Source organism: Urtica dioica, chromosome 1, assembly GCF_054948205.1.
Source record: "Urtica dioica subsp. dioica isolate 48M chromosome 1, U.dioica_male_clone48M_v1_H2, whole genome shotgun sequence".
Lineage (NCBI taxonomy): Eukaryota > Viridiplantae > Streptophyta > Magnoliopsida > Rosales > Urticaceae > Urtica > Urtica dioica.
In genome coordinates this window covers 8580234-8593610 of record NC_142756.1, presented here as the reverse complement: position 1 = coordinate 8593610, position 13377 = coordinate 8580234, and the positions used below count along the sequence as shown (strand labels likewise).

General features: G+C 37.8%; 1 protein-coding gene across 1 annotated transcript; it reads left to right on the top strand.

Annotated features, from left to right (window-relative positions):
• The first annotated feature begins 6971 nt into the window (after positions 1-6971).
• On the top strand, positions 6972-13139 carry LOC149407001 (uncharacterized). The gene is made up of 9 exons (XM_089618228.1): positions 6972-7062; positions 7170-7397; positions 7851-8357; positions 8461-8610; positions 8708-8844; positions 9072-9120; positions 9211-9641; positions 9822-10439; positions 13038-13139. Exons 1-9 carry the CDS (start codon positions 6972-6974, stop codon positions 13137-13139), a joined length of 2313 nt encoding a protein of 770 aa, XP_089474354.1.
• The last annotated feature ends 238 nt before the right edge of the window (positions 13140-13377 follow it).

Genomic DNA, 13377 nt, shown 5'->3' with positions numbered 1-13377 from the left:
GAAAGGGAAACAATAATTCTTTTGGGATTTAACCCGAGACGCTCTCCTGTATATGTATAGTCGTGTACTTTATATGCTAGAGTACCCAAAGATTAAAAACGTTGTCGGTGGTATCTACAAGTCACTGACTTGTATGAAGTGGATTTAAAAATCCGTGCGCTGAGTACTCTACGCAATGGGTGAAGGTCGCGACTCGCGAGCTCATTGTGGGACTGGAGACTCGACGGTAGCTGATGCAGGCACCGTACAGCGGAATGGGTGAAGGTCGCGATTCGCGAGCTCATTGCCGTCAAGAGCCCAGTAGGCGCTGACGTCATAATAAAAAGAAAATGGTACCACTAGTGGATCCCAGACAAAACGAAAACTCTTAGGCCAGCGAGCTGTCGCTCGCGGGTCGTGACATTAACATAACTTGCGGAAGTATCGGCTTAGGTCCCGATAAATCCACCTTACTTAAGAATCAATCGGCTTAGGTCCCGACAAATTCATCTTACTTAGGAATCACTCGGCTTAGGTCCCGATAGATTACTCTTACTTAAGAACTCACCAGCTTAGGTCCCGGTGATTCACATCATAACATACTTGCTTTTATTATAATCTATGGAATTACCAGCTTAAAGCCCTTAATCTTGATAGTGAATTCTCTTTTGGCTTATCTTACTCTTGCTTACTAGAAAGCACATAAAGAATGCACGTACAATATATGTATATATATAAAGATATATATAATATTTCTTGATATTGTAAGTGCCTAAAATCCACTTACCCGGATATGATTCTTTCGAATCCTGAGATCTTCACTTCCAGATAAAAGGGTCCTTCTTAACTTCACGTATAACTCGGTCCTCGTACGCTTCTCCTGCTAATCCTGATAGCACTCTGGACTCATCTATGGAAGAGAAAGATCGAACATCGAGTATACTAAGTATCTTGTCCATCGATATACTAGCATACATACTTCTACTGGAAAGAAAGCTCACAAGGAACGTCCTCCTAGTCATGCTACTCAAAGCGTCTAAAAACGAGCATCAGAGAATACATGAGAACATAACAGAAATACAGGAAAGAATCGACGCCTAAAAAATAAGGCTTTGACATTACTTCTCAAATCTGCGCTAAGAAACGTCCCATACTATTCGACCACCTATTCGTTTGACTGGGCCAAGCCCATTGATCAGAATAGATTCCCGAGGGTCGAAACTAAAATGAAAGTATGTACAAAGAAACAAGAACTTAAGCTTTCCAGCTTATATAAGTTATACAAAAATAACTTTTATAGCTCATATATATATACAAATTATAAGTGTAAGAGAAACAATATACATATACTATGCTTGATTTAATACTCGACCTTTGCAAACACATAAATAATACAACTCATTATACAAGGTATTATAAAGAGTTGAATTTTAGTTTCGTACTCGAGTATCTTCAATAACCGAAACTTTTTGCTTATACATACACTATATACTTTCTTAACTTTGATGAAAAGAATAAACTTTGACCTCGGCTTTATACATTACAAACCTATTACCGACATCATTAAAACAACCTAATTCTTAACCATTTCTTAACTCAATTCGGAAATTAAAAGACTTAGCCACAAACAACATAATATTACTTATAATTCCCAATACATCAAATGACTTATAAAATTAATTAACGGCTCGCGCTTAGCTCGAGTCGAGACTCGGGAAATTTCTCGACTCGCTAACTTCTAACAGACTCGCAACAACTTAAAACGTCCCTCGAAGGCTGCACGTTGACGCTGCATTCTCGTGCGTCCAACGCACATCCACGACGTGCCGATAACTTCCTTGTTCAGCCTGCTTCGTCGTCGCTCGCGCAGCAGCTCCGCCAACCCTTGGACAGCGCCCTCGCCGTCCCGAACCGCTGCCCCGAGACCTGTGCCGCCCACGTAGACCGAGTCTAACACTCGACAACAACTCACAACCGAGACAACGCTTAACAACCATATCAACGAGTCTAAAAAAACATCCAAACCATAAAAACTATTACTCGATTCTCAGATTTATGGTTTAATACTCACGGCCAACTCAAACAAAATGAACCACACAAACTTCACCAAAGCCAAACAATTCACACGGCCAACAATTCAAACGGCCAAATCAAACTTATAATAACAACAACAACAGTCGGCCATAGTACCAAAATCATGCACTCGGCCATCACTCGTAGCTAACACAAACAGAGCATCACAAGGTTAACCAACGAACATCCAGAACAATACAAGCTTCTCAACCACATAAATCATCATCGAATCCATAACAAAACACAGATAGCAAACCCAAGAACTCTCAAATCCGAACAATAATCTCACTCGCGGGAAAAACCCCCAAAATCCAAAATTATGAACCCTAACCGTATCATTTCCTCAAATCCAAGCCATAGAAGAAGAAAAATTCCAAAATCGAGCTTACCTTCTCCGTCGCCGTCTCTCTCTCCTCCTTCTCCGGTGAGTTTCTCTGCTCCGGTGTCCTCGGCGTGCTCGAGGCGGCGCTCGCTCAATCACAGTCGCGCGCGCGAGCTGGTGCTCGGTCTCGGTGGCTGTCGGCCGAGCTTCCTCTCCTTCAGTCGCTCGGTCTCCTTCTCTCTCTCTCGCTCTCTCGGCTTCTCCCTCTCCCTCGATCTCTCTTTCTCTCTCTCGGCCGCTCTCTCTTCTTCTTCCCTTTTCTTTCTTTCTCTCGTTCGGCCTTGCTTTCTTTCTTTTCCTTTCTTTTTTCTTTTCTTTTCCTTCTTTCTTTCTTTTCTATTTTTTCTTTTCTTGGTTGCCGATTCCCTTATTCGGCTAAGTGATAAACATCACTTAAAGAAAACAAAATCACACTTCTTTGATTGATGACGTGGTAAGGCAATCCTTATCATATTATTTACAAACAAATATCTTTTCCTTGTTTTCTTTCAAATGGGTCCCTTAAAAATTGTTACAAGCACGTCCTTTCATATAATTATTTAATTAAATCCATAATCGAACGGATTATAATTATATTATTCGAACCAAGAATTTTCTCGTTCGTTCTCGATTAATTAAAATATATTTAAGGTTTCTCGGAATTAATTCTCGTTCTTGAGAATTTATTTCTTAAATTAATTTCCGGAATGTTTCCTCGGAATTAATTTATTAATCGAGTTAAACTCGATAATTCCTTTATTCATTCCGAGATTTCTCATAACCTTAACATATTTAAAATTAATTCGATAAATCCATTGAAATATAATGCACTCGAGAATTTGGTTGCAACAACGAAAACTCGTTTATTATTTCCAAATCTCCAAATACGAGTGACGCATTAACCTGTCCTTACACAAATATTCACACAGTCCAATTACGTGGTAACATGTGGAAGGCGTTGCTTTTTTACCAATTGTGTCGCTCAGTAAACGAGTAACGTCCGACCTATTGCATCGCTTTTTTATCTATCGTATAGCTCAATAAACGAGTGACACCTCCAGCCTATTGCGTTGCTCAATAAACGAGTGATGTCCGACCTATTGCATCGCTTTTTATATATATATACTGTGTCACCTTTTTTTTTTATCTATTGTGTCACTATTTTTCACTTTTATCTATTGCGTCTAATATGGGGAGTCGCGTGTAAATTGAGCGATGCCCGACTCCAGATATAAAACTCATAGTTAGCGAATTCAAACACACTTATTCTTCTTCACAGATTTTCCTCACAAAAAACCCCGCCAACAATTTTCCTTCTCCCCTTCAAACCCACGATTTTCCATTATTGTTTCCTTCATTCGGTCTTGAAAGCTTCCATCAGTCCTCGCGATTTTTTTCCACCATTGTTTTCAGTCCAGGGTATGTTCGATTTCGTGGATATATATATATATATATATATATATATATATATATATATATATATATATATATATATATATATTAAGGGTTTTTTTTTCAGATATGAAAGTAAATTTTTAGGGGGTTTTGACCTTATTTTAGGTTCTTCCCCATACACTCACCACGCCTCGCAGTTTTGCGCTCCGCTAGTATATATGAACTCCTCTCCCAAAAGGTTTGTACTAGTGTGTTTTCGATTATAATGCATCTTTTCTTTTGCGTTCAAGATTTTCACTCGGTTTTGACTTCCTCGAGCGCCCTCGGCCACTCCGACCGTGTCTCGGTGCTTACGGTCGAGCCTCTCATCTCGGTAAGTTTTTTTTTTTTTTTTTTTTTTTAAATTTGAAGTTTCATTTTTTTGTTTGTTGTTTTAGGTGTTCCGACTTCTACTTATTAAGTGCATATGGGATTTGAATTTTAAAATTCGAAGACATGTTCATTGTGGGTAGCAATGATCGCATAATCCAATCCACAAAAGATATATTTAACTCCAGGTTCGATATGAAAAAATCTAGGACTTAATGATGTAATCCTGAGGATTAAGATTACACAAACGCTTAATGAGATTGTCATAGATCAATTACACTACGTTGACAAAAATCTAGACAAGTTTGGTAAGGACGAATCTGGACTTTCTAAAACTTCTATTGACATTGGTCAACGCTTGTCTAAGAATAAAGGAGAAAGCATCTCTCAAATTAAATATGCAAGAGTGATAGGCAGTCTCATGTACTTATTGAATTATACAAACCTGACGTAGCCTACACTATTAGTAGACTGGCTAGATACACGAGTAACCCATATTATGAAAACTGGAAAGGAATCGTGAGAGTACTAAGGTATCTTTGATTTACCCGTGACTACGGTCTACATTATACAAGATATCCCGAAATCATTGAAGATTCACTAATGCGAGTTTGATATCTGATATTCAAGATTTGAAAGCCACTAGTAGATATGTTTTTCACTCGGGGAGGTGCGACTATATCATGAAAATCCTCCAAACAAACTGTGATAACTAGATCCATGTTTGAATTTTAGTTTGGTTCATTGGATACATGTGGCAAATAAGCTGAATGGCTAAGGAACTTCGTGGAGGATATTCCTAGCTGGACAAAACCCGTGCTTGCAATATGATTATATTGTGATAACCAATCTACTATTGGTTAAGCACAAAATGTGATATACAATGGTAAGTCTAGACATATACGTCGACGACATAATACCATTAGACAACTTCTCTCATCTGGAGTCATTAATATTTACTATGTTAGGTCCAAAGAGAATATTGCAGATCCGTTAACCAAATGGTTAAATAGGGATCAAGTAGATAAGACATCTAAAGGAATGAGGCTAAAGCCCATGAAAAATAAAGCTAAGGCAAAGAAAATCCAACCATGCTGAGTGGAGATCCCAAGATCTTGGTTCAAAGGGATAACCTAATTGTCGAAGGTGAAGTGAGGTCCTCAGTCGTATGCCTATGAAACAACGGTGAAACTAGTACGAGCTTAAACTGCGAGCTTTTAATGATTATGAGAAATCGAAACTTTGAGATTTCGATTGAGTAATTCGGGTTTGCTCGTAGGTAAAAGAATCACCTATGTGAGAGAGAAGTGGTGCCGCTTCGAAAGATAATTAATTGGGCTTACTTCTCTAGAAACTCTTGCGGAACCAAACGTATGTTTCAAGGCTGAAATGAATATAACCATGAGAATTGAACATGTTGAACGAAGATATCAGTGGGGTTATGTTTATCATTTATACAAAAAACTAACAGTTCAAAGTCATCGCATCTACTGAGTAGTTAGTAAAGATAACATATCTTTACGAGGGAAGATTCAAAGGCTCTGTCTACCTGTCTTATACGTACTAGTATTGTCGAAGAATCTATCTCAACGTCGAGTCGTGTCATGTCTTTTCATCGTCGTCGCTCAATTTCATTAACGTGAGAGATTGTTGGAATAACATGTATTTACTTGGTGTTAGGCTGATTTGTAGCAATTATTTGAGTGGGGTCCACTTATCGGAATTGATTAATTCTAATATATCGTAATCCTCGTTGTGACGGGTATAATATCGAATATTTATTTTCCAAAATCATAGATAAGTTGAATGAGAAATTAATGTTCAAGATGGATGGTTGGTTGGTTGGTTCTTTGTAGTCCGATGGTAGGTTCTGACATAGAGTTCTGTTCACTGGAATCGTACGGTGTGGTACATCGTCCCTCTCATCATGGGAAGCGCTTGCTCATTATCTTCAACACCTTGTGGGAAAGCATAAATGCTTGAAATGAGATTGTCTAACGAGCCTCGATGATACGTTTGTTTTATTTTCAGATTAAGGTTTTTTGTTATTTATTTATAATTGGTTTTAGTATTCTGTCTACTATTTCATGTCTTATTTATTATTTTCGTCGGTATTTATTTTCAAAGTATTTTGCAAATTGTCTGTTATATCGCAATGATTCATCAGTAAACTCTAACATCTAAGATATCACCATTTGTATTAAATTATGTTTGCATCATTAATTAGTCATAATTATAATCACTTATTGATTAAAAAGTCTAAACATAATTACTTGGTATTCTCCTCTCTCAATGCATTGCCCTAAGATTCCGGATCTAAACAAGCACTTTTGTTCCCCCTTGAGCCAAAGTATTGTCTCTTCTAACTCCATACGTAAGACTAATAATTATACGCTGACGCTTAAGTCCAATACATTTCACGTGGAAAGATGCCAATTTTCACGCATCCAAGGAATTAACATCGTCATTACAAAATGAAAGCGCGGACGACATATAACCATGGCCTAAGAATACGGGTCAAGTAAATACAATATAATATAGTTTCTAATAATGTCAACCCACACCACCACCGAACATATACATGTGTGCAGTGTGCGCACGATAGCAGGTGCAAGTGTACTTATTATACAGAATTAAAACACATATTCACACAGGAAAAACCACTCGGTCAAACTTTTGGAAGGGACTATTATTTACACATATTCACACTATCATTAATTAACTATATATTCTCGTTTTGAACAAGCATAAGCGGTACCAGTATAATTTTTGGCTCTGTGGCCGAGAAATTATAATGGAAACAACTGCGTTCATCGTGAACGAGCTTTTGGACGGAAAAAATAACTATGAGAAGTGGAATATTCAGGTGAAGGCTTACTTGAGGGGTAGGGATCTTTGGGACACTGTCGACCCTGACTACTTTAACGGCAACGAAGACGAAGATGTCGTGGAGGCAGAAAAACTGAATTGTCGTTTGAACGGAAAAATGCAGCGGCTCTTCACACTATTCTCGTATCCTGCGAGACAGAGGCGTTTATGGCGATAAAGAACAGAAGCTCAGCGAGGAAGGCTTGGGCTGCTCTGAAAGCTGCGTATGGCCAGAAATCCACGGGTGCTGAGCTGAAGCTGCCGGTCCAGAGCCAGCGCGGGAGCAAAAGTAAATTCGAAAGTAGTGAAGACATCCAAACCGAAGCGCAAGAATCCAAAATACCATCACAAGGTAATTTATTGATTAGAAGGAAAATAAAATTGTAGTTACCTAATTTTGGTTGTATTTTGACCGCATCCTTTGGTGTAACTAGTTATTCTTTACTGCTTGACCAAATTGGTTATCGGTTGAAACAGGCGAGCCATAGCTATTCCTGAAATTTGTTTATATATATATATATATATATATATATATATATATATATATATATATATATATATATATACACTTACTTTTGTATTACCTCTTTTTTTGGTATTTATGTTATTGTATTTCCTAATGGTACGGAAGAACTTCTAGCCCTTAACATATAGTCCCCCATAGCTTTTTGTAATTAATCATTCATTATTTCGGGGAGAACGAAAATATTGTATCGCTACAAATATGGATTATCGACAAGAATAAGGCGAGTAGATTTCATCTCAAAATTAATCGGTAATAAAAGCACGGTTTTTTTTTTTGTAGTAAACGGGGAGAATAAGGCAGAATCAAACACCACGGGCATACTTCCGTACCCGATGTTATTCAAGGCTGTGAAACTCGGGGACTGGGACTCGACGCTGGCTATCCTGGACGAGCACCCAGAGGCGATCAGGGCCGTGATCCCGTACTCGGGGAAGAACATCCTCCACGTGGCAGTGAGTGAGGACCACCTCAACATCGTAGAGAAGCTGGTGAATATGATGACGGACGAGGAGATCGAGACGAGGCGCGTGGACAAGTTCACGCCTCTAGCGGCCGCCATTGAGATCGGAAACCTCCCCATCGTGAAGTGCCTCGTCAAACGGCACAGGAAGCTCTTGACCTTAATTCACCCGGAGGGCTTACCTGTCCGCTACGCCATTACGAGCTGCCGTAAAAAAATGGTCCCTTATCTCTACTCATTAACGCCCATCAAGGAACTCATGCAAATTGACAACGGCATCCACTGTGCCGCGCTTCTTTCCCAGTGTATCTACGCCGAACATTATGGTAGTTGTATCTCACACAACATTTATGGTCTACTTTAAAATATATAGATCATTCTCCTATAATCACATTTATGATATTTTGACTATTTCTATCGATAAACTAGATATCGCGTTGAGTTTGTTATCCCGAGTCCCAGAGTTGGCAATTACTGTGGATTGTCCTGGGAAATCTCCGTTGTGGGCACTCGCCACTTCCGTTTTGTTCAGTGATACTAAATCCACCTTGACATTCTGGCAGAGATGGATATATGAATGTATACATTACTTCTTCTCATCATTAATTGTCGCCGAAAAAATAATAATTTGAATTGTGCAGTCATAAGGATTTATAAGTTTGTTTTCTATACATAGGTATTCACATATCTAGTTGGGCCGCGTATGATCACATTTTGGTGGAAATCGAAAATCTCGAGGACTATCAAAGTGACAAAGAAGATAGCAACCTTGATAGAGCTATTGATCAGTTTTTTTGCATTACTGGGAGAATGGTGAAGTCTCAACACTAATTTATTTGCTTTATTCTTTCCGATTCACCGTTTACAGTTACAAAGTTAGCGATGTAGCAGTAAGGAATCTATCAATCCCTAATTGAAAACGGATTCACAACATATATATATATATATATATATATATATATATATATATATATATAATGTGTATTGATTACTCGAAAAGTATACGAAAAATCTTATGACAGACTATGTATTGACTGCAGTGCTCTGGTATGCTGCGGAAAGTGCTTTCGATTCCTCTCCGGCTTCTAGGTAAGAAAGCAAGACTTTCATTAAATTTTTGTTTCATTATACTGATTATTTTCAACTAAGCTGTCAGCTAAAAACACATATGCACCACAGGCATGAAGAACATATACCGAATGAAGCTGGTGCACCAACAAACCAAGGAAATCCTAACGACTGTGTGCCACGTAATCAAAGAAACTTCGGACCGAACAAGATTCCAGAATACGGGGCTGGGCAACGCCATGGTCCAGGCTGGATACCATGGAAACGTGGACTTCATTACCGGAATCGCGAAGGCAAATCCGGAATTCGTTTGGAGTCCTTATATATCAAGAAAAGTGATCGAGGCTGCCATCAAACACCGCCAACCCAAGATATTCAGCCTCGTGTACAGCCTCCCCAACAAGTTGGTGTTGGCGAGCCATCGCGACGAGGACGACAGAAGCAACATGTTGCAAAAAGCAGCTATAATTGCTGATAAAACGGTGCTCAATCGCATACCCGGAGCAGCTCTGCAAATGCAGAGAGAACTGCAGTGGTTTAAGGTAATTAAGTTTGTTTGTTTTAAGTATCATGACATTCAATCTCAAAATTAACTGACCTCCAAATTATCATGGATGATGCTGGATCCTTGAGGTTTCGTAATTTATTTAAACATTTTCTAAAAGAAAATTATTAGGTTTGAAGATATAAGATAAATCTGAGTTTGAAAATATATGTTATAGGAAGTCGAGAATATTGTATCCCAATCGTCAACTACTGTGACCACGGCGGACCATCCTGGCTCAACTGCGAAGAAGAAGGAGTACCTAACAGCGCGCCAATTATTCACGGAAAGCCATAAGGATTTGTTGATCGCGGGAGAGCAATGGATGAAGGACACGTCGAGTTCTTGCACTGTTGTCGGTGCTCTCATTATCACAATGACATTTGCTGCGGTGTTCACGTTCCCTGGAGGAAATGAAGGGACTGGCTTTCCGATGTTCAGAGATAAAATGTTGTTTAGAGTCTTCATGATATCAAATGCCGTGGCATTGTCATCGTCGACCACATCGGTGCTCATGTTTTTGGTAATCCTAACAATATCGCGTTATGCGGAGGAAGATTTCCTCACGTCTTTACCCAAGAAGCTCATGATTGGCCTTTCAACTCTTTTTGTCTCTATAGCCGCCATGTTGACAGCTTTTTGTGTCGGCCTTTCTCTCATGTTTCATCTAGAATTGTGGATTGTCTTGCCATCAGCTTTACTCGCCGGAATTCCGATTGCATTGTTCGCTGCCATTCAGTTCCCTCTTCTAGTCGACATTTCCATGTCTACTTACGGGCCAAGTATCTTTTCTAAGGTAGAAAAACGTTGGATCTAGGGTTTGTTGGGAATATTTTATGATCGAATATTGAATCTTGTATTAAAGTGCTTCCTGTTTCAATCTTTTGTCAATTGTTTTATCATTGTTCAGATTAAGTTCGAATTTAAATTGTGATATTTATGATATGATCAAATAAACTTATTTTGTTTGGTTTTATACTATCATATTTCGTATTTTCGTAACTTATGTTAATCTTAATCTTAACATATATATATATATTTGGTTAGAACTTATAAGAGCTTATCTGATAAATTTGCTAACCAAAAAGACAAAATTATTTATGGTGTTAATGTTCTCGTTGTACTGACACACAAAGGGGTTCCAGCAGCCTATTCGCATATAGTCAACGCGTTTTTAAACCTTATGCTGGTAAAAAAAGAAAGGAAAAAATTAAATAATTAAAAATATCATATTTTATTATTTTACTATAGTATTGTACTCTCTTTAGTTAAATTTGAGGCACTGGGCCAACAGTTGGTCCTAATGACATTTTCTAAATAAAATATACCATGAAAAAATTCTTCATGGAATGGGACAGGTGCGACATCTAGATTAAGCCGTGTATATGCGTCGTTGACTTAGACCAAGAAATTAAATCAAACGTTCTACGTTTTACTATTACTACAGAGCTTATTCTAGACCGTCAGTCTGCACTGCAAGCCCGTTGTTGAACTTCCCTCTGAGCGCGTCCAACGTCACAATCAGGCTGTGATTGTTAGCCACGTCATACCAGTTCCCGGGATGCTGAATCTCAAGGCCCGCGGTGGTCCACGTAAAAAGGCAAAGCTGAGACACCGCGTCACCGGCATTGCTGACGTGGAGGATGTTGAGGCCTCCATGCGCCTCTTCTACGCCATATTGCCCAACCGAGCACCGCCGCCGCCACGTGGATGCCAGAGCCTAAAATATACCAGAAATCAGCAATTTCATTATAGAACATATATACCGGTCAAAACTATCCTATTGAACAACTAAATCTTAAATCGAGCTTCAGTGGCTCGGTTACATCAATATAACAATTCAAGTCAATAAATTTAAATAAGTTAATTTTACAATTATAATTACAATATTAATTTAATTAATTTTAAATTACCTATTTAATTTATAACAATTTCAATATCTCTTTAGGTTATCAAAATTAATTATCTACAAATTAATCAATTTTCTAGTTAATTAATTAAACACATATTTAACCACTTAATTAAACCTAACATATTTAACTACTTAATTAACCAACAATTTAACAATTAAACACACAATCTAATGAACTAAATTAACTAATTAATTATCATATCAACCTATCATACTAAAGTAACTAATTACATATTCAACTAATTAAATACGTACAACTAATAAACATATTAATAAATTAATTAGTTCATTAACCTATCAATTAACCTAACATATTAAACTAAATAATTGATTACATATTCAATTAATTAATTAATTAGATACATACAACTAATTAACATAATGTTAACATTTGAATTAATTACATATATAACTACCTAACAAATTTATATACTAAACTAACTACTAACCAAACTTAATTACCATAAATAACCACTAATTAATTACATGGCCGAGGGAAAAGGTAGAGCGGGGCTTCGATCGACCGGGGCTAAGGCAACGAAAGACTGCACGGGGCTTCGATCGGGGTTGCGACTCGGAGCTCAACCGGGAACCGACCGAGGTTGCGACACGAAGCTCGACGTGGCTATGAGCGGAGTGCGAGAAAGAGAGAGACATAGTTAAAGAGAGAGACACATAGAGAGAGAGAGAATTCGACCGAGGCTTGGAACGTACGGCGAACGGAGCTGCGAGGCTGCAGGGCTCAGAGACGCGGTCGGGGAAGCGCTCGGAGACAGTCGGGCCTGAGCTGCGGGTTCGGGACTCACTACTACAAATATAAAAAGTTTTTAAAACGACTAAAATGCCAAAAAGTCGCTTCTAAAAGCCGCTTCTAAAGGTCAGTCACTTCTAAAGTCGCTTCTAAAACTTAGAAACGACTTGTCGCCTCTAGTGTCGCTTCTAATCCCAAAAATATGGCGCTGAAAAGTGGCTCTCGCAAAATGGTAGAAAACGTTTAGAAGCGACATTAGAAGCGGATTGTCGCTTATAAATTCTTCCCGTCATTTTGCGGGAAATATTTGGAAGCGACATTAGAAGCGGATTGTCGCTTCTAATGTTGCTGTTTATTTTATTATATTTGAATATATTTTCTGATTATAATTAAAGACTTCATTTAATTTAATTTTAAAAAACATGAAATTAAAAGTTGCACTCATAATTTGAAATTAAAAGTTGCATTCATAACAAAATAAACATAACCTGAATAACATAATAAAATGTCTAAAAAACATAATAAAACGTCTAAATACAAATAATAATAATAATAATAATCATAATAATAATAATAATAATAATAATAATAATAATAATAATAATAATAATAATAATAATAATAATAATAATAATAAAACGTCTAAATACGAATTCCGTTCTTAATGAACTTTAAACAATAATCTTGCTCACAAAGACGAGCAACAGATATTAAGTTATTCCCAAAGGAAGGAACGAAATAAACATTATTCATGTTTAAAGTGTGGTCTTCGAAAGACAGCATCAGAGATCCCACAGCCTTCGCAGATACCAAGCTCTCATCACCTCATTTGAAGCAGAAATCGCCTTCCTCCAAACTTTTGGTTTTCTTGAAACCAGTCAAGGAACAACAAATATGGTTAGTAGCAGCGGAGTCAAGAATCCACGTTTTTACATTATCAGCTGCTAAGCATGCTTCGGTAATTAGTACAATATTATGTTCCTTTACTTTGAGGTAGGCAGAACAGTTCTTCTTCTTGTCCTTGTGAGGTCTCTTCTTAGATCCAGAGGTGGAGGCTTTGTGCTCAGTAAC